The following is a 25640-nucleotide window of genomic DNA, read 5'->3' as shown; positions in this document are numbered from 1 at the left end:
GTCATGAGGGGGTGTCAGGGGAGTCACCAAAACCATCAGAAAACATTATTTCCAGTTGGCCATGGGGGTTCTGTGTGGAAAGTTTGGTTCAATTTTATCATTGGTGGGGTTCAGGATGCTCTTTGATTGTAGGTGAACTATAAATCCCAGCAACTACAACTCCCAAATGTCAAGATCTTTTTCCCCAAGCTCCATCTGTGTTCATATGTGTGCATATGGAGTATTTGTGTCAAGTTTGGTCCAGATCCATCATTGTTTGAGTCCACAGTGCTCTCAGGGTGTAGATAAACTATAACTCCAAAACTCAAGGTCAATGCCCACTAAACCCTTTTACTGTTTTCTGTTGATCTTGGAAGTCCTGTGGGCCAAGTTTGGTTCAATTCCATTGTTGGTGGAGTTCAGAATGCTCTTTGATTGTAGGTTAACTATAAATCCCAGCAACTACAACTCCCAAATGAAAAAATCATTTTTTAGTGATGGTTACTCAATTGTTTTTGATTTATGTTAATCCCACAAATGAACATTGCATTTTTATTTATATAGATTTGATATAATTTTGAAACACCTATTAACATTTTTTCGGATTTTTAAAAACAACAAAAATAATTTGCTAAGAATTTCTTAAGTGATATAAAATATTTTCAACTCAAGAAATGCATATTTACTTTATCCTATCACAGTGGTCCATTTAAAATAGCATTCTTGGTAGCAATAATATATCATTATTGATTACAATAGTCAAATATTGTAACAGTTGCAACATCTCAGTGTCATTGATAGGACATAAATGTGCTTAATTTTATCTTGTGACGAAGCTTTCGGTCCTTTACACTGGAGTAAGTCCCATTGAACTCACTGGAGCTTACTTTGGAGTAGAAAAGTATAAGATCTCATTGTCAGTTAAATAAAATGCAAATGTTTTGACATGATTTGCTTCCAGATTGGATTGCGTCTCTTCGTATGAATGTCTGGCAGTTCTTAAATGTAAAATTCCTTTTGTTGGTGGTCTAGTATTATAGCTTTTATCTGGGAAGAGGTAACCTGATCGTTCCACATGTCTTCTTTGTGGCTAACACAAAGCATGCTATTAGTGCATTTTGACAGTTCGTAGTTTCAGGCTGAGCAGCTGTTCCCGACAGCTCCTTTGAACAAGTGCAGGGTAAAGTATTTTTCTGCTTTTGAAAGTATCTCAGTGTCTGATGGTATGAAAGAAAATCAACAAGAAAACTGTTTACTGGTAAGCTTAATATTTTATGGCCTATCTGCTAATACTTATTGCTTTTAAAATCTAAACAGTCGCTTTAAAATGGAAGCGACAAGTCATTTTTTGACATTGATATAGTGTACAAGCTTCTGTAATAATCCATGAGATGTCACAGCAAATAAGTGGATTGTTCCTTTTTTTAGTACATTGTTGTGGTATGCATGCATCCATTGTTTACTGAACCATAGCCTGTGTATTTAAAAAAAATCCAGCAACTTGTGATATTTTACTTACTATGAAAAAGTTTTGAATGTATTCGTGTAGTTTCATACATGTGTGATTGCCCTTTGCACTCCCATATAATCATTTTTTTCTGGGCGTATCTTAATGTTGTTGGATGTTTTGTTCAGAAAGCTGGTTTGACCATTTAGCTTACAAGTACACTGCCAGCCTAATTATTGATGAAATACTCATTTAATGACTTTTTTTGCTGTGCTGTAGGCACAATTGTTAATTTAGAAAATGAAAAGTATTCAGCTAATCATTATGTAACAAAATTTGGGGAAAAAATTATATTCCTGGTTTGAAAGCATTATTTCCTGTTTAATTGCGTGGTACTTACTTTGAAAGTAGTTGTTCTATTCCAGAAATTTCATTTTTGTGGCTGCCACAAACTATGTTAAATTGGTTGAGACTTGATGATACATTCATTGAAAAACTATAGCAAAATGTGCTGCAGGATGTCCCACAAAAACAACATTTTGTCAGTTTAATGAACTTTTCCCATGGTTTAATAATAATAATAATAATAATAATAATAGTTTATTTTTAAAACATTCTCCCCAAGTGGACTCATGGCGGCTTCCAAAGTAAAAAATGACAAACATTTAATGCCAGTACAAAACATTAGACAATTTATAGACAATTAAATAGAGATCAATCAAAATATCATATAAAACATATCATATGACACATGATAGAACCAACTAGGATATTTATAACCCAAGAACAAAAATAGTGTTACAATGGATCCAGGTGTCTTTGGGTTTGTAGTTTGATGAACCTCCCCGGTAGAGAATCTAAATATCCCTTCTGAGTGTTGTCAAAGGGTTTGATGACCAGAATCACTGGGCTGCTGTGCGTTTTCCAGGCTGTATGACCATGTTGCAGAAGTATTCTCTCCTGACGTATCCCTTCTGAAATTGCAAATTCTCGAATGCGATGCAACCATGCAGTTAAAATGTAATCATGGTGCTATAACTGCATTGTGTAAACTGCTCCGGAGATGTACTTTCTGTCATAATCTCTGGTTATGTTCAGATGCCGTTTTTTAGTCCTCCCAGCCGTGATTTGAAAAATCAGACAAGGCCATAAACCCATGAACAGCTTTGTTTTTTTTCATAGGGCAATGTGTGTGTTTTTTTTAACTTTTGCCCATCATAAATCACCCCGTTTGAATATCACCTAATAAAGTGGCTATGAAACCTGTGGATTGGAGTGAGAAACTGATACACAATTCTGAATTCTTCACTCTACGCTTTGGAGATCAGGAATAAGATACCTGAATTTAGTCACTGGCTGTGTCCGCACACAACGGTAAGCCAGGATTCTGGAGTGTCATTGGCATTGTCTCCAGAATTCCAGAAAGATGGCTAATAATAGCTGTTCAGCTTTTATCCCTGAATAGCATGGCATAACACTTACATAATATCACAAACAGGTGTCATTATAATATCAGAGGGTAAAAATGACTTCAGTTTTAAGGAACTTCCGAAGCCATATAATAATTTCTCTCTTTGGCTGACCTGAGAAAAGCTATGTACTGCAAATCTCTGTTCGTTGGTACAACTATAACAAATAACAATCTACTTTTATTGGAAACAATGGACTTTTTTTTGTTATATAGGCAGTCCTTGGGTTACAAACATCTGACTCATAGCTAAGAACAGGGCTGAGACAACAGGAAGTGAGAGAAATGTATCCCTTGGAAGGGAAAGTCACTCTTGAAAGAGTTATCATGGGGAAAAGGTGAACTTCAACTTAATTTTTCTCACCAATCCTTGTTTCCACAACAAGCCATTTTTTTTTTCAAAAACCAATGATCACAGGGACAGAAAGTGAGGTGAAGTCTTCTGAAAGCAAAACAAACACCACAGGTGTGTAATAATAATAATAATAATAATAATAATAACAACAACTTTATTTATACCCTGCCACCATCTCCCCAAGGGGACTTGGGGCGGCTTACACGAGGCCAAGCCCAGCAATACAATAAAATAATATAATACAAGACCACAACAGAAAATAATAAAATAATAAAATAAAATAAAATGCAAAAACCAATATAAATAAACCCTTCCCGGTGTCATCCAAAGATTGTGCATGTGTGTGTGTGTGTTTGGCTGGAGTTAAACTTATTATTATTTGAAACACAAGAAGATTAGTACACAACAAAAAAGATGTACCTGTTCCAACTTACATACAAATTTAAATCTTGTTCATAACTTGGGAACTGCTTCTATTTCATTCTTGTAAATTGTTCAAATAATTGTATATTGCATGGTGGTATGAACTAAGCAATTTAAAACTATTTCCGTCTAAAAACGATATCAGTTGGAATGTCACAATAATAATAATAATAATAATAATAATAATAGGAAGAAGAAGAAGCCAATATAGGTGGTCCCAGTGGTAATCGGCTCACTAAGTGCAGTGCCTAAAGACCTTGGCCTGCACTTAAATATAATCGGCACTGACAAAATTATCATGTGTCAGCTGCAAAAGGCCACCCTACTGGGATCTGCACTTGTTATTTGCTGACACATCACACAGTCCTAGACACTTGGGAAGTGTCCGATGTGTGATCCAATACAACAGTCAGCAGAGAGACCTTTTTTGCTGTGTACTAATCTTGTTGTGTTTCAAATAACAATAATAAATCTATTTATACCCCTCCATCATCTCCCCGAAGGGACTCGGGGTGGCTCACAGAAGCACTTTGAAGTCTCGCGTATAAACAGAGACAGTACATAAGCATATAAAACAGCAAAATAAGTTTAAAAACAACCAACACACATAAAATCCCATCTATTAAAATTGTAAAATTCCTCAAATACAGTAGAGACTGCAAATAAAGCTGGCTATCTACAGTAATAAATCACTAAAATAGCAAGGGCAAACTCTCCTTGCCCTCTCACTCAAATGCCAATGCCAGACGCAAGAGCTGGTGAAACAAGGCCACAACTTTCTCAACCAGTAATCTGGAAAGGGGCAGCCAATGGGATATCTAGACCCAAATTTGTGTGCAAGAATCCAGTTAAACCCAGTTCTCCCAACCAGAAATTTCCAGGTTTCAAAATGCCCAGATCATGATGACAGGAACATTTGGTGATCTAAGGCTGTGGATGCTTGTACCTCACTTTTTCTTTCTTTCTTAGGTATTTTTGGCACATGTATGGGCTCATTATTGTAGCCTGTAGTCTTCATAAGGAATCACATTCACTGCTGTGAAGTTTTCAGTATGTTCCCTTAGATGGGATGGATGAGGATTCTTTGGTGTTCAATATGCTGCAGTCATCTCCTTGCTGTGTTCAACAGAATAGGTATGGTCATGATCTCCCTGGAGAACGGTGACTTCATTGTCAATGGGCAATGAATAGGCTTTGGGTTTTGGTCTGATCTTAAAGGAACTATCCAAGGTGCTAAGTAAGTGTACATTGAAGATTAACACTTGAATAGCTCCTTCAAAGCAATGGCTCCACATTCTTACTAATATCATATTCTCAAACTTCCACTAGATTACATTTTTTTGGATTTTTACATCACAAGATGATGATTATGTGTGCCTTGACCTCAATTACATGCAACGGCTTACAGCAAATTGAGCTGATTTTGCATCTTTAATAGAACCTCTCTCAAAAAAGAAGGGGAAATAGTTTAGGGCTCTGATAATAACTCCTGTTCAATGTTACAAAGCTTTTCTGAATAAGACACACGGGACAAATTTGTGTAGGAAGCCAAGTTCAGAAGTTTGGCTGGATACATATGAGTAGTGTGAAGTTGAATGGCAGTAATAACTGTAATCTGCATCTTCTATCAGTGATGTACTGCCATCTCCTCTCCTGGCCGATCTTTCTGCTTTTTCATTTTTCCCTATTACTGTGTGACATGTGGATGATTCCTCTCAGTTGTTTGTACATTGAACAGAAAATACATGGAAATAGTACAGTTATGTAAGTTGGTGGAACTGTATGTTTTGCTTTATGTTTTCTGTCTATCTTTTGATTTTGTTTATATATCTTATTTATTTGGATTTATTTTACCTTCTCTTTCTCACCTCCCTTCCCTGGAAGCCTCATCTACATATAATGCTCTAAGAATGGTCTTGTTCAATTTCAGCTGATGAGATCCAATAGACAAGTTTTTCTCAACCTTCCTAATGCTGCGACCCCTTAATACAGTTCTTCATATAGTGGTGACCCCCAACCATAAAATTATTTTCGTTGCTAACTGTAGTTTTGCTACTGTTATGAATCGTCATGTAAATATCCAGTATACAGGATGTATTTTCATTCACTGGACCAAATTTTGCACAAATACCCGAAGCCCAAATTTGTATACTGGCGGCGTTGGGGGATTGATTTTGTGATTTGGGAGTTGTAGTTGCTGGGATTTATAGTTAACCTACAATCAAAGAGCATTCTGAACTCCACCAACAGTGACATTGAACCAAACTTTGCACACAGAACTCCTGTGACCAACAAAAAAACTGGAAGGGTTTGGGTGGGCATTGACCTTGAGTTTTGGAGTTGTAGTTCTCCTGCATCCAGAAAGTACTGTGGACTCAAACAATGATGGATCTGGACCAAACTTGGTATGAATACTCAATATGCCCAAATGTGAACACTGGTGGAGTTTTGGGGAAATAGATCTTGACATTTGGGAGTTGTAGTTGTTGGGATGTATAGTTCACCCTCAATCGAAGAGCATTCTGAACCCCACCAACGATAGAATTGGGCCAAAATTCCCATACAGAACCCCCATGACCAATAGAAAATACTGTGTTTTCTGATGGTCTTTAGTGCCCCTCCCTGACACCCCCTTGTGATGTCCCCAGGGGGTCCTGACCCCCAGGTTGAGAAACGCTGCAATAGAGTCTTGTTGTGCTTCAAATAACTGTATTTCAATATATTGAAATACACATCTCTGAACCTTTCTAATAACCTCCATGAGGTCAGAGAGATCCTGGGGGACGGAAATACGTTGTCAGTGCCAGGCTTCTACAGGCCAACATATTTTTCATATTCATGGCAATGGGCGACTGGAGACAGGATTTCTTTTTGTGTGCACATACACACAGGATTCTGCAGATCAAATTATTATGGAGCATTCTGTGTATCTTTCCATATATCGCTTGTGTTAATTGATCTACCTGGTCTTGCTGGGGTGCTGAGAAGAGGGAAAGGAAAGAGCAGCTCAGTCCCAATCTCAATATAGCAATTGTGAAATACCGATTATAACAATGTCACTGCTGCTTTTGTGTACATTTCTGCATTATTTTTGTAGATTGGAAAATTTGATCAGATGTATACTGTGCGTTCTATAAAACCCATTCTTTTGAGGATTCTGTAGCATCAGATCTTTGGAATCCATTACTCTTATTTGTTTGTTTTTGTTTGTACTGAAGTTTTGTTTCTCATGTATGAATGTCAGCAAGAGCCATTCTCTGGTTTATCTTTTTTTCCAGAGAAGTACACTGTTTGCATGATAGAATAAACAAAAACAATTCTACAGAATAAAATGTAGAATTAATGCAGTTTGACGCCACTTTAACTGCCATGGCTCAGTGCTGTGGAAACATGGGAATTGTAGTTTTACAAGGACTTTAACCGTCTCTCTCAAGGAGTACTGGTGTCTCACCAAATTACAAATTACAAGATTTCATAGCATTGAGTGATGACAGTTAAAGTGGGGCCAAACTGTATTAATTCTACAATGTAGATGCACACTTAGCTGCCCCCACAGCAGCATGCACCAGCATACATGTGGTTCTCAACCTGTGGATCCCCGGGTGTTTTGGCCTACAACTCCCAGAAATCCCAGCCAGTTTACCAAAATATCTGGGGACCCACAGGTTGAGAACCACTGACCTAGAACATGACAATCTCAGGACCAAATACAATAGGATGTTCTTAGTAGCATGGGATTTTTAGCCCCTCCATAATGCAGCCTTTTTCAGCACCAAAGCTCAGATCTGGTGGTTTTCCTAGACCTCTTGAACAAGCATTTAGGCTATGTGAAGGAGCTATGGAAAAGAAGAAGAAGAAGAAGAGGAGGAGGAGGAGGAGGAGAAGATAGTAACTCTTGCAGTTCTCCTTATAAAAACTGCATCTAATAAGTCCATTACCATGTTAGTTTAGGGAGCATCCAGATGGCATCAAAATTCAGATTATATAAGATTATATATCAAAATTCAGATTATAAAAATCGCAGGACCTGACAGCAAGTCCAGACATAGAGCTATCCATCCTAGAAAATGGTCCCTCGCCGTCCTGAAACCTTGCTTTGTAGCAGATTTTACAAGCCCGCGAGATAGACAATAGGGAAATCTGACAGAAGTTTTTCTTTAATTCTCCGAGTTGTGCTAGATTGTATATGTGCTCATGTTGATATCTCGATGTATACACAAGCAGATTTCTTATTCTCTCCCCTCCCCCACCTATAAAGTCGCCAGAGGGCTGAGAAAAGTGGTATACAAATATAGTAAATAAATATAGTAAATAATAAATTCAAGTTCTGTTCAATGTAGTAAGAACAAAGGAATGGTTGCAGAGAATTCTAATTGTAATTGCTTTCCAACTGTGCTTAGATTGAGCCACCTGTGTGTCTGTGGCTCCATTTTTTTAAACAACCCTGATCAGCTTTTTCAGGCTTTTAAAATGTGCACATGCACTGGAGCAGTCCACACAGGGGGGTAGAGAGGAAGTCAAGTGTTTTCCATGACTGCAGAGATATACAGTCATGCGAATATGCTCTTTTCTGGGCCAAAATTGGGTTTTAAGTGCCCCTTTTAAACATATGCTTTTCAGCTATTAACTGACTTTTTCAGAATGTAATTTAGCCACCCCCTCCCTTTTATCCTGGTTTCTTCCAGGTTTTAGTGCGTGTGTAGAAGGGCCCTTAGAGGTCTTGTGATCCCTGACTTGCTGTATGATGCAAATAAACCAAAGTTATCAAACGGGCAGATCACTACCAAGTGACTTTAAAAGAAGGTGTTGGAATAATGTTCACCCTTCAAGCTCTGTTTTTGTTCTGTTTCTCCAAGATGTTTTGTTCAGCTGTAGCATTGACTGCTTCACGTATTTTATAAAATTGGCAAAGCAATTTTCACCTCTGCAGGAAGGGCCTACTTTTTACCAATATTGTGTTTTTGTATATTTTTTTTAGCGTGTGGTTAGTTACTACCCTACTGAGCCTCATTATTTTCTACTATTATGTTGAGCTTTTTGTAATATCCAATTTGAAAACAGGCTGAATCTGAGTCACAATGGTACAGACTTATTCTATACTTTTTTGGTTTAATGCTTTATTGGATAAAATGTAATTAAGCTGCAAAGCTTGAGGTTAGTTATAATGGATTGAAATTTGATTGATGAAATCAATATTTTAAAATTTTTAAAAATCTTTAAAATGATTAGTTTTTGGAAATATTTGATTCAAAATTGTTGTTGTTAATTGCTGTGAAGATAACCTAAACTTATGGCACCCTAGAGAATGACTGACCTCCAAGTCACCCTTTGATCCAAAGCCCAGTTCAGGCCTTGCAGACTCACGGTCATGGCTTCCATAACTGAGTCTAACCATTAGAATATACTGGAGTGTTGTGTGGTTTCCGGGATGTATGGCCATGTTCTAGCAGCATTTTCTCCAGACGTTTCACCCACACCTTTGGCAGGCATCCTCAGAGGTTGTTGGAAACTAGGCAAGTGGGGTTTATATATCTGTGTTATGTCCAGGATGGGAGAATGAACTTTTGTCTGCTGGAGGCAGGTGTGAATATTGCAGTTGGCCACCTTGATTAGCATTGAATGGCCTTGCAGCTTCAAAGCCTGGCTGGTTGCTGTCTGGGGATCCTTTGTTGGTTGGTGTTTGCTGGCCCTGATTGATTATTGACTGGAATTCCCCTGCTTTTTGGGTCTTCTTCATTTACTGTCCTGATTTGAGAGTTTTTAAAAATACTGATAGTCAGATTTTGTCCATTTTCATGGTTTCCTCCTTTCTGTTGAAATTGTCCACGTTCTTGTGGATTTCAATGGTTTCTTTGTGTAGTCTGTTATGGTGGTTGATAGAGTGGTCCAGCATTTCTGTGTTCTCAAATAATATGCTGTGTCCAGGTTGGTTCATCAGGTGCTCTGCTATGGCTGACTTCTCTGGCTGAAGTAGTCTGCAGTGCCTTTCATGTTCCTTGATTCGTGTTTGGGCAATGCTGCGTTTGGTGGTCCCTATGTAGACTTGTCCATAGCTGTATGGTATACGGTAGACTCCTGCAGAGGTGAGAGGATCCCTCTTGTCCTTTGCTGAACATAGGATTTGTTAGATTTTCTTAGTGGGTCTGTAGATAGTTTGTAGGTTGTGTTTCTTCATCAGCTCCCCTGTGCTTTGTCTTTGTCTTTACTCTCGTGACTTATTCTTGGTCTTGCAGCTCTTCTGATGTCTGTGTGGAGTATCATTGTGATTAATATACCAAAAACTAAAAATGGCAGAAATATATTTGGATGTTTCTCCAGAGTTTAAAGTGACAGGACATAGAAAAGAATTTTACTTTTGATAATTCCTACGTTGATTTATAGGAATAAAAAATACTTAACATGCTCTTATTTCAAAGAGAACACAAACAAAGTAGGAGGAGAAATGACATGAGAGATAGGCAGCCCAGGAAGATATTTTCTCAGTGCTTTGAGCATGAGAAGTATGTTGGCTCATTTTCACTTACTTTTTTTTTTTAAAAAAGACACCCCCCCAGTCTTTCATACAGACGAAAACCTATATAAATTACATGCAACTTCTCCAAGCACAAATATGAAAGAGGGCTGAACAAGAAAACAAGGCCAACCAAAAAGGTTTATTAAATTCTGTATTATATCTTTTTAATGGCCACTAACAATTGTAAATATGGGATACATTCTTTCTCAGATAACAGATGCATTTGTTCTAAGATAATCTACATAAGTTATGGAGAGACTTCAGAAGGTAATGACATAAAACTGTTGTGTTCTTAGAGTTGGACTATATGAAACTCTAAAGGCAAACTCATCCAGAACAGTCCACTGAACAACATATTGCAGGTAAATTTCCTTTTTAAAATGGCATTATTAAAGTTAAGATCCAAGAGTTATAAGAGCAATTTCTCCTTTCTTCCTCCGAAAACCCTTATCTGAAAATTTCATTTTGTAGATGATCAAGGGAAAGAAATGTTTCTGCCCTTTGTGTCTATGTGTCAGTTTTTATAATAGGAAATACTAATTTCTTGGAAAGACTGTACTCATACATATGATATTCAGAATTAATCTTTTTCATTATTGTGCAACCTGTAATCATGAGTTTAAAATTAAATTTATGTTCTAGACCATGCAGTAATTTGTTTCTAAATGTTGAAAATGGGTGGTGAATATCCCTTGGCCATAACATAAGTAATTCTGTAGCAGTATTTCCAAGATGAGTATAAAATTGTGTTAATTATGAGATGTATAAAAGAAATTGAAATGTTCACTTGTAAAGATTTAGACTAGCAAAGCAGCATAGAATAAATAAAGATAGGTTTCGAGAGCATGTTGGTGATTATTAATTTACGTTGCATTGAGTTGTATGAGAAAAAAGTATACATTTCTTCTACAACACTTAAAGTTAGAGTGAAGCAAGCAGTGCTTTGGGTAGTCCATAGCAGGGTGTCACTATATGTTGGGGCAGAGTCACTTTGTTACTTGCCAGTAAAAAATTATCTTCCCTCTTTCTAAAATGTGATTGTCGTGACTGTGACAGATCTCATTTTGTCCTAGAATGCAACAGAAAAGATATGTAACAATGTATTGTAGAGCATCCTTACTCATGCACGACTGAAGGACTAAAGCAGTTGTTCTATGACACTGCTAGTTTCAGAAATGTATACAGCGGAGAAAGTTCTTGACAACAAGCACATATTCTTCACATTTATTATATTTATCATGTCAGAAGCAAATTGAGAATACAGTTATAATGTATAGTCTCTCAAGTCACTCCTGACATGAAAAAAATGTATAGAAAAACTACAAACAAAGTTAAAAACTTGGCATTGTACTAAATGTCCTTTGACCAGAAGCTGGCCACTTGGAGTGCTTCTGGTGTCGCTGTGAGAAGGGCCTCCATTGTGCATGTGGTAGGGCTCAGACTGCATTGTAGTAAGTGGTCTGTGGTTTGCTCTTCTCCACACTCACATGTCATGGATGCCACTTTGTGGCCCCATTTCTTAAGATTGGCTCTGCATCTCGTGGTGCCAGAGCACAGTCTGTTCAGCACCTTCCAAGTTGCCCAGCCTTCTGTGTGCCCAAGAGGGAGTCTCTCATCCGGTTTCAGCCACTGATTAAAGTTGTGGGTTTTAGCTTGCCACTTTTGGACTCTTGCTTGCTGAGATGTTCCTGTGAATATCTCTGTAGATCTTAGGAAGCTATTCTTGATTTAAGACATTGGCATGCTGGCTGATATCCAAACAGAGGATGGGCCAGAGATGTCAATGCCTTGGTCCTTCCATTGCTGACTGCTACTTCCTGGCCGATATCAGGTGGTGCAATACTGGCCAAACAGTATAATTTCTCCAGTGATGTGGGGTGTAGAGATCCTGTGATAATGCAGCATGTCTCATTAAGATCCACTGTTTTAACATGGTGAAATGTATTCCTCACTGGGCATATGTACTCAGCAGCAGAGTAGCAAAGCGTTAGGGCCGATGTCTTCACTGTGTCTGGTTGTGATCCCCAGGTTGTGCCAGTCAGCTTTCCTATGATATTATTTCTAGCACCCATGTTTTGCTCAATGTTCAAGCTGTGGTTCTTGTAAGTCAGAGCACGGTTCAGAGTGACTCCCAAGTGTGCTGTAATGCTCCAGTGGGATTCCTTCCCAGGTAATCCTCAGAGCTCAAGATGCTTGTCTGCTCCTAAGGTGAAAAGCATACGTCTGCAGTTTTGATGGATTCGGAATCAGCTGGTTTTCTCTGTAATAGGCAGTAATAGCACTTAAAGCTTCAGAGAGCTTCTATACAACTATTCAAAGCTCCCTGCTTGAATGGTGATGGCACAATCGTCAGCATAGATGAAACTCTCTGTCCCTTCTGGAAATGGCTGATCATTTGTGTAAATGTTAAACATTGATGGAGTGGAGCAAGCATGCTGAAAATGACTAAAGCAGTAGGTCTGTGGCACTACCAGTTCCAGAAATGTATAGATCAGAGAAAGTTCTTGACAACAAGCACATATTCTTCAGAGTAGGTCATGTGTTTACATTATTTCAACCCCTTTTAGGCAGTATGACAGATTTGTCATGGTAATAAAAAAAACCACAGGAGATTTGGTCCATTAGGAAAAGCAACAACAAAATCACAGACAATACTACTCTTATTAGAGCTCACCCAAACCTAAGGAAATCATAAACAAATATTATGGTCAATATATTTTTAAATTCTGGCTTGATATTAAGCAAGCAAGGAAGCAAGTGTGACAGGAGCAGGAAGAAAAGGCTGGATATGAAATTATTACCCTCAGGCTCTGCCATTTGTCAGAAAGTTTAGATGGAGAACAGGACAAGTCGTCGTACAGTTGCCATGTGAGTCTTCTCACAACTTGCCTCTGGGAAGATTTTTGTTTCAGTATTGATTAAGCATGATGGCAAACTTAAAAATGTGATTTTGTATTCCTGAAAAATATACTTTGAATCTTGGATGGACTAAGCTGAATGAGTACATTGAGTGGATCAGATGAGACTTGCTTTGAAAGCAAAACATTTTTTCTCTCTGCTTTTTTTTACCCTATTTTGAAAAGAAGTTCTTATAGTTTAATGCAAAATGATTAAAATAATCCTAGGTGAAACAAACAAATGTTCCAGTGGAAATGGTGGATTTGTTTATTTATTTGTGTATTTATTTGTTTATTTATTTGCGGTTGCCCCATTTGCATAACTGGCTGGGTTGTTTCCAAACATTTGGGTATAATCACTTAATAACATTAACAAAGCCATAAAACGAATAACTGTTCAATTTAAGTAGAAAACCTACATGCCCAAATTTGTTACTTATTAAATTCCCGACTTTCGGTTTTTTCCCCTTTCACCCCTGATCCAAGAACTTCTGTTACAACTGTAACCTTAAATATAGTGGATTCATTCATATTCAGATGTGGCCTGATACCACCACTGTTTTCCTTCAGTGAGCTGTTATACTGCCTTTGTCTATTAACGTGCAAAGAGACAGGGCTATAACTCCTCCCAATGTTTTGATTTTCATCACAGAAATGACTTGAAGGTACAGTTGTGTGAGGACAAACAGTACTATTTCAAGTGCAAGATAAAAGCATTGTTTTTGAAGATCTTCAGAATTCTGTGGCCTGTTTGTTCTACGAAACTTTAATTCCATCCTCACAACAATATGTGTGGTAAGATAGACCAAGAGATAGTGGCTTGCTCAGGAAGGATTTAGATTGGTTAATTGCTGAGCAATGTTTTGGGGCAAGACAAGCATGTAGAAAAGAGGTGGAGTCCACTTAAACCAAAGGAAACCAGGTGCATTATTAGACCTCTTGGAAATAACTTCTTTCAAGTGTAGGAGTGAAGATGATGAAATCCAGGGAAGAGCAGTGGCAATTGTACAGTGCAGAGGGAGATATGGAAACAGGAAACAGTTGAGTTATCATGGGAGAGCGGGTTGCCTTAAATCACCTCTCCTAGAAACACTACATTGTTAACAATCTCACTTAATTGAAAATATTGCTGGTGATTTCCAGGATAGTGAATGGCAAAACAATCACTACCCAGAACTTAATCTTAGACAAGAACAGCAACCTGACTTGTATCTTAGAGTTCTGTCTGGATGAAGCTTGAGTGCATATGTTAGTCTCCCTCACATTTGCCTAATGTTCAGGTGTCCTTCTCTGGGTTTCTCCAGCATTTAAAGCAAATGGTGTGGCTGCAGAGGTTGTGGGATTGGGCTTCCCACCTCTGAAGGGCTAGATTTACATAAACCATCTAAAAACAGAACTCAAAGTAACTTCTGGTCTGTATTTTGGGCCTCCCCTCCCCTCCATATTGTTCATGGATTGGTATTTGTTTTTGAGATATCAACCAATGATGGAAGTCAACACTGTTTAAGCTTTGAGTAGTTTTGTTTGCGACCTGAGGAGAATTGGGGGAATGTGAGAAAACAGCCCCTAAACCACAACTTTTCTGTTCCTCTCAAATTAACAAATTGTAAGGCGTGGGGTATTAATACTTGAAGAACCTCATCACATTGAGGTTTTTACCCATCCTAGGACGCATCCAGCACAGTTCGGGGATGGAGCCCGCTGGATTCAATCAAACGACATAGAACTACTTCTGATGGAGCTCTGTCCTTGAACTGTGCTGGATGCATCCAAAGAAGAGGCAGGGAACTAAAATCTGGTATCACTGGTTTTTACTGTTAACTTTTTGACACATACAGTTATCCCTCGCTACTTTGTGGTTCGTTTTTCGTGGATTTGCTGTTTCGCGGTTTTTCAATAAATATTAATCTCATATATTTATTTATTTATTATTTATTTATTTACTTTGCTTATATACCGCTGTATCTCAAGCCCGAAGGCGACTCACGGCGGTTCACAAACAGTAAAAACAGTAGAAACAGCAGTGGTTCCATACAACATATAACAATTGACTTAACACATTATCCATAAATTACCAATAAGCAATTACAATGCACAATTATTACAAAAAACAACCGTACCCAATCTTCTCATCATCCAAGCGTAGTCCAGGTTCGTCGTCCATTGTTCCATTCCTATGTTCCATTACCAGATTGCACTAAATTACTCAAACGCCTGCACAAACATCCAGGTCTTCACCTTTTTGCGGAATACCATTAGAGATGGTGCTAGTCTAATGTCCGTAGGAAGGGTGCTCCACAGCCGAGGAGCCACCACCGAGAAGGCCCTATCTCTCGTCCCCGCCAGCAGTCTTTTATTTTATTTTATTTTATTTTATTTTATTTTATTATTTTATTATTTTATTTATTTATTTATTTATTATTTTATTATTTTATTTTATTTTATTTTATTTTATTTTATTTTATTTTATTTTATTTTATTTTATTTTATTTTATTTTATTTTATTTTATTTTATTTTATTGCAGTCTTTTCGCTGTTTAAGAATTTTTTGCTATACTCAGTAAAACAACAATCTCATGCACAGCTGCCCCTCTCTGCTCTTCCATTTCACGTTAGCATCGGACTGTCGCATGTGTGTAGTAGGACTAAAGCCAAGCAACTTTATGATCGCATGGCAGAGAAAATGGAGGACCAAGATGGCAGTGAACTAGAAGAGGAGGATGACGACGATGAAGGGTTATATTCAAAGAGGGTTATGTAGTGTATAAGTGTGTGGGGAGGGTTTATAAAGACTTAAAATAGTGTATAACTACTAAAATAATGTATAAATATTAAAATAAATATAGTGTCTCTACTTAGCGGATTTTCATTTTTCGTGGGTGGTCCTGGATCGTACCACCTGTAATAAGTGAGGGAACACTGTACATACTTTTTGTGTGTATGTGGGGAGAACTGTACTAGCCTGACTTGATAATGGGTGGTGATTTATAATTAATAAGCAAATTGCAGAGGTTTTTTGGTGTGCAGATTTTCTGGATTTTTTTAATGCCAACGTTAATTGAAATTAATCTTATTACAGGTTTGGAAAAAGCTTTAAGAAAAAGCATTCCCTTTGTGGTAGTAGCACATGTCTCTCAACCATAGACATTTCTTGATGCCTTCCTCATTTGTATATTCTTTTAAAACCTTTGGTATGCTCAAAGTAAAGCATCAGTCTTGAGTCACTAGTCTTTCCCCCATTTCTTTTCCACAAATCCCCTACACTTTGCTGAAGCCCCAGTGAATTCTTAGGGAGGAAAATGGGGTGTATTGGCTTCAGACTGGTGGTGTTTTTTTTCCGGTGGCACAGCCAACCTATTAAAATTGTCTTTAAATGACTAGTAAAGTAAGGGCTCTGGATTGACTTGACCTCAACTTGGAGGCCCTGGGAAATTATGTGGGCCTGTTTTGTCTATGATGTTGCCTAGTTTCAGTGTTTTAGAGGATACACGCGGAAGATGTATGGGGTGCATGCTTTCCTCTGAATTTCACCAGTTTATTATGAGAATATATGGGGGAAATTTGTTTTGTAAAGGGACTGTGACAATTTTATAATTTGCTTGTATAACTAAAAAGAAGGAGTCTGAGTATATTGTGATGTGATAGGAAGGATAATTATTACATCATTATAGAGTTTGAATCAAAAAGGAAAGAGGCTTGTCTCCTATGTCCACACACCGCACAATTATGACAACACGTAGCACTGTAAGATAAGAACACTGAACAACTTACTGGATAGTGAATTTGTGAGGTGGGATGGGAGCACAGCATTGGCAGTCCCCTCTGGCATGGCTGCCCATAAGCTTCTGACTCCCATAGGCCCATGTGGCTTGGTGCAACCCCGGGAAGAAACCGGAATCACCAGCCAATGAATTTAAACTCCGGTATCTATTGATTGGCTGACAGGCATGGCTGGAGTGACTTTCTCATGGTCTTCGCTTTCAGAGGATGGAGGGGCACAGCCAGGGGATGTGATTATTCATGGATTATTTGTTGTCACTGTAGCTTTAATTCAGCCTCCACGGCCATCCCCTGGCTGTTCCCTCCATCCTCTACCCCTGTTTCTCTTTCCTCCTGTGTACAAGTGGTAGGACTGAGCAGAGACATCTCTATGAAGGTGGCATTAGAGGGCCAGGGCTTCTCAGTCCACAGTTACCAACTCAACCTCACCCATCCCACACTTTTTTTTCCATGCCAGGAGCAACTTGAGAAACTGCAAGCCGCTTCTGGTGTGAGAGAATTGGATGTCTGCAAGGACATTACCCAGATGTTTTACCATCCTGTGGGAGGCTTCTCTCATGTCTCCACATGGGAAGCTGGAGCTGACAAACCGGAGCTCACTCCACTCCCCAAATTTGAACCACCGACCTTTTGATCAGCAGTCCTGCTGGCACAACGGTTTAACCCATCGTGCCACCGGGGGCTCCGCACCCAGCCAGTAGCTTCAAGGAAAAGTAGCATTTGGTTCTGTGTTTTACCCAGGTCAGGCTGCTTTCCAGGGAAATGGAAAAATAAATAAGAGAGAGCCAGCTGTACAAAATAAGGATTGGTCCCTTTTGCTCTGCTACCCTGCATCTAAGAAAAAACAAGGGAAAGGACTATTCAGGCCTAGATGATCCCTGTATGGGGACAGGCACACGGTTTCCGGGGGCTTAAGATATTTATGGTTTTTCCACTTTTGTAAGGGTCTTATGCCTTTGCCTTATAAAAATGGAAGATTGATTATATTTAGCTTTCTGCTCCCCATATACACTATAGTAGTTTCTGAGCATTATCCCTCATACTAATAAAAGTACAATAAGAACTGACACAAGAACTATTGTGTTCTTATATAACTAATCTTCTGTCAAGTGTCATTTTGTCACATTTGGGGTGCTGGTGGTTGGCATGGTTCTGGATCTGGGACACCTGTTAAATGTCTCTCACAGACTTTGGTAACATTGGGGAAATGCTAGCTAATTATGATTTTGTGTCTTCTTTGTTTTAGAACGAAAATTGAGTTCATCTATGGCTGGATCAAATGCCCTTACTTCTGCTGTTGCTGGTATCAGCAAAGAGCTTGTAGACCTGCAGCATCTCATTCAGTTTCCCGAGGAGGTTGCTAGTATTCTGACTGAGCAAGAGCAGGATCTTTACAGAAAAGTACTGCCCATTGACTACCTCTGCTTCTTAACCAGAGATTTGGGGAATGCGGAGTGCCAGAACAAACTTTCAACTATTAAAGCTTCCATTTCTGCAACACTTCTTTCGGCTCCAAATGGGGAACACAATGCTGTTGAAGATCTAGTGACAAGATTCAATGAGGTAGGATGGGGACTTTTTTTTTACTCTTTCTGTGTATGGTTTCCATTTGTGATGAAAATGATGGTCAAAATGGATAAATGATGAATGAAAGTATTATTTATCTTCCCCTCATGTACAGTCAGTCACCCTAGGTATGAGAGGTCATACATAAAACCCTTTCAATGGCTTCATATAATGGGAAAGCCATACTTTTTGTGGCATAAGGTGATCAATTTTAGCATCCATTATAATGTCCTACAATACTCCTAGAAAGAATTTTGTCAGGGCATTGCTGTAAATTAAAATATTTCTTCCTACCTATCAAGTGCTACTGTAATGACAGATCCAGAACACAATGGGAAATTTAAATGGTAGGTAATCCAGAACTTGAAAACAATACTGTTTGGGTGACGAATGCCAGAATCCCATAGTCACTTGAGCCTGTAGATATGGTGGCTAGGATATTCTAAGAGTTGCAATTCAATAAAGTAACTGTTTAAAACTCTGGGCTAAATCCAAACAGAGAGTACTGCCTAGACCCACAGACCTTGAATGTTTTAAATGTAGGCACTAGGCTGGTGCATAATTTGGAATAAAAATCGGTACTCATATCTGATTCGTTAAATTTGTGCATACGAAACTATTTCTGAGTCATGCAGGAAAGGTTGCCGGGGGGGGGGGGGGGAGGGGGGATTTAGAATTTGAATCACTTACCACTTTTTTTCGTAAATGTTCCGTAATGTTCGGATGTCTCTCAAGGTCTAATTTTTACTATAACCATTAAGCTACTTTGGTAAAGACAAGATAATATAAAGTGCTTTTAAAATCTTATACCTCGTTGGCACCACCATAAGGAAGGGAGCTGTGGGTGTGAATAATCACAGTCATCTTAACTGTATGTTGGAAAGGCCAGACCCCCAATGGTAGAGAATTGCAAAAGGCCCTGCCATAAACTACATTTCCCAGAATATAAAACTGCTAAGGACTCAAATGAGGCTGTAGGACCCAAGCGGTGGCTGGCCTCACAGTTGCGTTCAGTTAGTCTAAACAAAATAAATATCTGCAAAAAGGACTAAAGTAAGTAATAGTATCTGTGCTAAATTGAAACTATGTGGTTGTGTGTCATAAAGACAGATAGACATTCAAGGGGATTGCTGTTGTTACTTTTTTTTGGGGGGGGGGGATATATTGTTTTGGCCTAAACTTTTAAAAATCTCCAAAAATCTGTAGATGCGTGAATCTTTCTGCAACTTCCGGAGATGATGTCCTTGTTATCTTGTGCATTGTGTATAAAATTCAAGTAAATAGCTCTTGTAGTTTTTTTTAATGTTATGAAAAGTCAAACGTTCTGAAATTTGGTGACTACCTGTGGTAAATGTGTTCTACCACTGTAGCAAATTTCATCAGGATAGCTCAAAAAATGAGGATGAGAGAAGTCCCTCAAGTCTCCCCACTGACAGTGATGTTTTCCCTATTGCGCAATCACGACTGCCATTAATAAAGTACTTACGAAGATTCGTAAGTTTCATTACTACACTTGATCTTAGCCAAAAGGCTGAGAAGCGACGCTTGTGCCCCGCTTTGTGCTGGTCATTGACCGTAGTAAAGTTTTGTTGTTGTTGTTGTAAGTTTCATTAGAGTTCCAAAATTTTGACCACCAAAAATTCAGAAAGGCTTTAGAAACGAAGCGCCAACACCTTATATTTTTGGAAGGAGTTTAGAAACATTTTTTAATGGATCACACACATGCTTAGTAGGCACAAGGCAAACTTTAGTGATATACGTTAGTTCAAAATTGAGACTCTAGCAGGTGGTTGAGCATGCTTGGTATTGGCAGCAACCTCAGTGTTTTTGACACGGTAGTTTTAGTTAAAGCAAATTTCAACTGTTGAGCAGGGCAGGGTGAGTGTTAAATCTCTGGATTGTTTTCTTTTGGCCTAAACATGATATCCTTAGTAATCTTCATGGAACATTATGAAACTGATGTTTCTAGGTTGCATTAACAGCTCACAGGCACTTTAATCATAATCTGGAGAAAACCAATTAAGCACCTTCATAGGCTGTAATTGTTCTTAATGAAGCTGTGCTCTTGATCTAGGTACTTTTCCCACTGGAACAAATCTTAATCCATTTTTTCCTCGGTTATTTTCCCAATAGATGTCTCATTTATTTCCCAATAGATGTCTCATTTATTAAAAGATTTGTGCCATAACCTGTTTTGTAGCACTGGTGCCCTCAAATGACCAGATATTCTGGTGCAATAGAATGGATTGGTTTTGCACAACATAAAGTAGTTTTCAGAATAGCTTCATACTATTTTGCTTTATAAAATGTTTTATATATCATAACATGCTTATGTTGTTGATTTGTTGTTCTATAGCATCATCCTTGTATCCATGGGGGAATGCATTTCCAGATTTTGTGTGGATACACAAAACTGCAGAAAAGCAAATGCAATTGAAATGAAAATTTTCTGGCACAAGATGTCTAGATAGGTAGTGTTTTATTGGATATGGATAAATGAAGCCACAGGTACTGACTATACTGTATTCACTTTGCACAATGCATCTTATAAGTACCGGAAGAAGAAGTGGAAAAGAGCTGGAAATTAATTTCTCTGAGCAGCATTAGTGGAAAACATGAATTAGGACCAAACATTGGAAGAGTTGCCATAGCATGGTGTGTGGTATACTTATGTATTCTATTGACTGTCTTTTTTTGTAATGTCTCAAAGGAAACTCGCCACATGCACTGGACAAGTGCATTGAGATGTGTATATATTAACATTTTAAGAAAAAGCCTTTTTAAACTCTTAACCAGAGCATTTTAAAGCACAGTAGAGGAAAGAAGAGATGCTGATCCTTAAAAGTCAATATTGTGTCAGGAGCGAACCTATCAGTTGTATTGCAAAGTTTGCAAACTTGGCATTCTATTAAAAACCCTTTGACCAGTAGCTGGCCACTTCAAGTACCTCTGGTGTTGCTATAAGAAGGTCTTCCATTGTACATGTGGCAGGGCTCAGGTTGCATTGTAGTAGGTGGACTGTAGTTTGCTCTTCTCCACACTCGCATGTTGTGGATTCCACTTTGTAGCCCCATTTTTTAAGGTTGACTCTGCATTTCGTGGTGTCAGAGCGCAGTCTGTCCAGTGCCTTCCAAGTTGCCCAGTTTTCTGTGTGCCCAGGAGGGAGTCTCTCATTTGGTATCAGCCATTGATTGAGGTTCTGGGTTTGAGCCTGCCACTTTTGGACTCTCGCTTGCTAAGGTGTTCCAGCGAGTGTCTCTGTAGATCTTAGAAAACGATTACTTGATTTAAGTCGTTGGCATGCTGGCTGATATCGGAACAGAGGATGGGCCGGAGATGTCATTGCCTTGGTCCTTTCACTATTGGTTGCTACTTCCCAGCAGATGTCAGGTGGTGCAATACCGGCAGTCTTCATGTGGGAGGCACGAGTACAAATTTTCCAGAATTCTAGTTCTAATTATATTGAGATTTGTAATTCAGCTAATAGAGCAGGAGCTTGCTGGAATTTGCAAGGATTAAGTCATTTGTTTCTGGAACTTGCAAAGACTTTCCATGTTTGTTTGTGTGTTTACTTAGTTTGCTTCTTCCCATACCTACTTATCTCTGTGGTCCCAGAGCTCACCATCCACTTCGCTGTACAACTATCTTATGCTTACAATCAAATAGAATTGATTAAATTCCCTTATCCCAGCTCTCTAATCTTCCTTGTTTTATCTTGATTTTGGAACAGCCCTGTAGCATTAATTTCTATCTTAATTTTCAAAAATATTGTGTGTTTGTGCATGAATGTGTGCATGTGTGTGTGTGTGGATTACTGTGGTTGGTACTTAATACATATGTACTTAATGTGTTTAGTATTTAATACTTAGTGACATAATCGTGGTCTGTTCCGTGGTCTCAGATCTTGACCCCAAAACTTCAGAGTTTGAGACAATCCTGAACTAGCAACTCTACCAAAACTGTAGTGCCTGTTCTGCTAAAGCATTTGTAATTATTCTGACATTCATTTTATAAGTAGGATCAGTGACTCTCCTAAAATATGGGGCATTTCCCAAATTTTAAACTTTGTGAATATTATCTTTAATATATCCTTTTCTCTTATCTGCAGTTTATAATATCATGGTCAGTAATTTGATTTTAACACTATCTTGTGGCTTTAGCTTGCATGTTTTAATGTCACTAACTGTTTGTGACATCTAAAAATTAAAATACAATATTCAAGTGTTGTTTTATTTAAACGTAATTTCAGAGATTTGTCAATATAGTACAGTTTGAGGGCTTTTCTTTACATACTACATAATAACATGCATTTTTGCGAAATTTAATTACAGTGCCTATTTGGAAAGGTTTGAATATATATTACTTCTTTATATTTACAATATTCATTGTATGTTCAATATATTTGTCAGGCTCTGTTAGCAGCCATGGTTTTCTGTTCATCTCTGTTTATATATTTGAAAGAGAATTCCTATGGAAAGAGCCATGCTTTGGTTGGCAAAAAACAGTAACTGCTTGCTGTCTTTCTGGCACTGCTTGCAAAAATAATGCACTATATTTATATTGTGGGAGCCAGAATGAATTTTTAGATGGCAGACTCTTGTTACTTAATGGGGGACAAGTATTTCATACCATTGTCCTTTCCCTCCACTGAACAATTACTATACAAATGTTAGAACATGTAATATGTATTATGTCTTGTATTATTTATTTCAGCTGTTTTTGATTTGTTATTTGTACCTTCAACATTTAATGTTTGCCAATGTGTTTTACCTTGCTGTAAGCCACTTTGAATCCCCTCGGGGAGATTTTTGGTCGTGTCAGGAGCTACTTGAGAAACTGCAAGTCGCTTCTGGTGTGAGAGAATTGGCCGTCTGCAAGGACGTTGCCCAGGGGACGCCTGGATGATTTGATGTTTTTATCATCCTTGTGGGAGGCTTCTCTCATGTCCCCGCATGAGGAGCTGGAGTTGATAGAGGGAGCTCATCCGCCTCTCCCCGGATTCGAACCTGCGACCTGTGGGTCTTCAGTCCTGCTGGCACAAGGCTTTAACCCACTGCGCCACCGGGGGCTCCCCCTCGGGGAGATAAGGCTGGCTATAAATAAAGCATTATTTATTTATTTATGATATTTCTATCCCGCCTTCCTCAAGCGCAAAGGCAACTCAAGGCAACTTACAACCTGGCAACTATTTGATGCCATAACCATATACAGTATAAAATTTAAAACTTTTAAACAAATTTATAAAATCACACAATAAAAGCCATTTTAAAACATATAAAACCAATGCCTCCACTGTTCACTGTTGTTTTTATTATTACTAGCCGTCCCCTGCCACATGTTGCTGTAGCCCAGTCTGTGTGTATGTGTTTTGTATGTGTATATATATGTGTGTGTACATATTTGTGCATATGTGTGTATATATATGGTTTTGCGCATGCGTTGTAATGTTGAGTTTGTTTTTTGGGAGGCTTTTTTAGTCTCTTCCGCTCTGTTTTTCAGTGTTTGTATGAGTGACGGTCTCTCGTTGACCTGATATGTGTCTTGTGTCCAAATTTGGTGTCAATTTGTCCAGCGGTTTTTGAGTTATGTTACTCCCACAAACGAACATTACATTTTTATTTATATAGATTATTATTATTACTATTATTGTACATTTGAGCAAAGTTTTGATGAATGCAAAAACTAAAGTATACTACTTAATAGTTTTTGTTTCCTGAGATAGACACTTGGCATAATGTGGTTATCCATTCTTTTTTGAACTGTCCCTTGGGTTGTGGAATCACATAGCTTTATTACCAAAAGAATCCATATAAGAGCTTGAACTCTTATAACAGGGTTTTTGTGTGTGTGTGTGTGTGTGTCAGGAGCGACTTCTGGTGTGAGAGAATTAGCCGTCTGCAAGGACGTTGCCCAGGGGACGCTAGGATGTTTTTACCATCCTGTCGGAGGCTTCTCTCATGTCCCCCGCATTGGAAGTTGGAGCTAACAGACGGGAGCTCACTCCCCTCCCCAGATTAGAGCTGCTGACCTTTCAGTCAACCAGTCCTACTGGCAGAGCAGTTTAACCCATTTTGCCACCGGGGTCTCTCTCCTATAACAATATATGAATCCTGAGAATCCTGCCCTGTTAATTTTATGACTGAACAATCATTATTGATGTTTTGGCTCTGTTATGTCATATGCTTCAAACTTATATTTTCATTCAAGAGTTTCTCCTTGAGTCATGGAAACTTTTCTTAAAAACAAATAACATTTCAATTTTTTCAGCATTTCCCATTTGACTTAGCATATCCATAGAAATAAGATCCATTGAGGTCAGTGGGATTTACTCTCAGGTAAGCGTGTATAGGATTGAATCTTAAATCTTTTATCGTTATAACAGAGAGGTCTTACAACTACCATTTTTTGCTTCAGGAGTGGAATGTAAATAAACAGTCCTCTTTGCTAGTTCAGAATTTTTAGAACTGTTGACTGGTTTTGCAGAACCTTTTGAAAAATACTGTTTGTACAGATATCAGACATTTTCCACTCCTTTCTTGGAAGAGCATATTTGAAGTAGTGTGTAACAAGATTTAAATGGTAGGTGGTCCTTATTAGCATACTTTCTTTTCAAGACTATCCACTGATCCATTTTTTATTCCAGTGAAGGGCTGATTTCCTCTCCCACCCCACCCCCACTGTTGTGATATTATTAGTATGCACTCAGTATTTTCTACTTGATTTGTGTCTTGGTAAATTAGCTTTATTCTCTTCTACAGTTTTGTGTCCATTTTGTAGTACAGAGCTACACCATTAAGACATGCCCTAGGCCATGAGCTATATAAAGAAATACTGGGAAAGCCACAGTTAGAAGTTGAGTATCAATTTGACATATCTAAAGAATTCACATCTTTGTTGAAACAAGAATAGACAAGAATCACAAAAAAGCCACTTCAGAAACTTAATAATTAATAATAATATAGGAATAAAACTTTATTTATAGACCGTCCTCTCTTCCCGAAGGGACTCAGGGCGGTTCACAAGAAAAACAAAAATGGCAAACATTCAGTGCCAAAAAAACAAATAAACAGCACTCAAGGCAAAACATATAATAAATAGACTCAATAAATTTATGAACAACCAGAACCGAGGGTTTAACTAAATAAACATCATAAACACAAGAAGTCAAACAAATTCAACACAATTATTTATTTATTATATTTATTTAGAAC

The 25640-nt window shown here is 38.2% G+C and overlaps 1 protein-coding gene and 1 pseudogene across 6 annotated transcripts in view; one reads left to right on the top strand and one right to left on the bottom strand.

Moving 5' to 3' along the window:
• PLCE1 (phospholipase C epsilon 1) overlaps positions 1 to 25640 on the top strand; it is a 232807-nt gene that overhangs the window by 116353 nt on the left and 90814 nt on the right. For all 6 annotated transcript variants that reach the window (XM_067465731.1, XM_067465733.1, XM_067465732.1 and 3 more), the window contains exon 4: positions 18110 to 18426. In XM_067465731.1, coding sequence (XP_067321832.1) covers positions 18110 to 18426 — 317 coding nt within the window. The remainder of the gene's footprint in view (positions 1 to 18109; positions 18427 to 25640) is intronic.
• Positions 19758 to 19972, bottom strand: LOC137096757 (U2 spliceosomal RNA; annotated as a pseudogene).

Source organism: Anolis sagrei, chromosome 3, assembly GCF_037176765.1.
Source record: "Anolis sagrei isolate rAnoSag1 chromosome 3, rAnoSag1.mat, whole genome shotgun sequence".
NCBI classification, from domain to species: domain Eukaryota; kingdom Metazoa; phylum Chordata; class Lepidosauria; order Squamata; family Dactyloidae; genus Anolis; species Anolis sagrei.
This window is presented reverse-complemented; position numbering and strand designations above follow the sequence as displayed.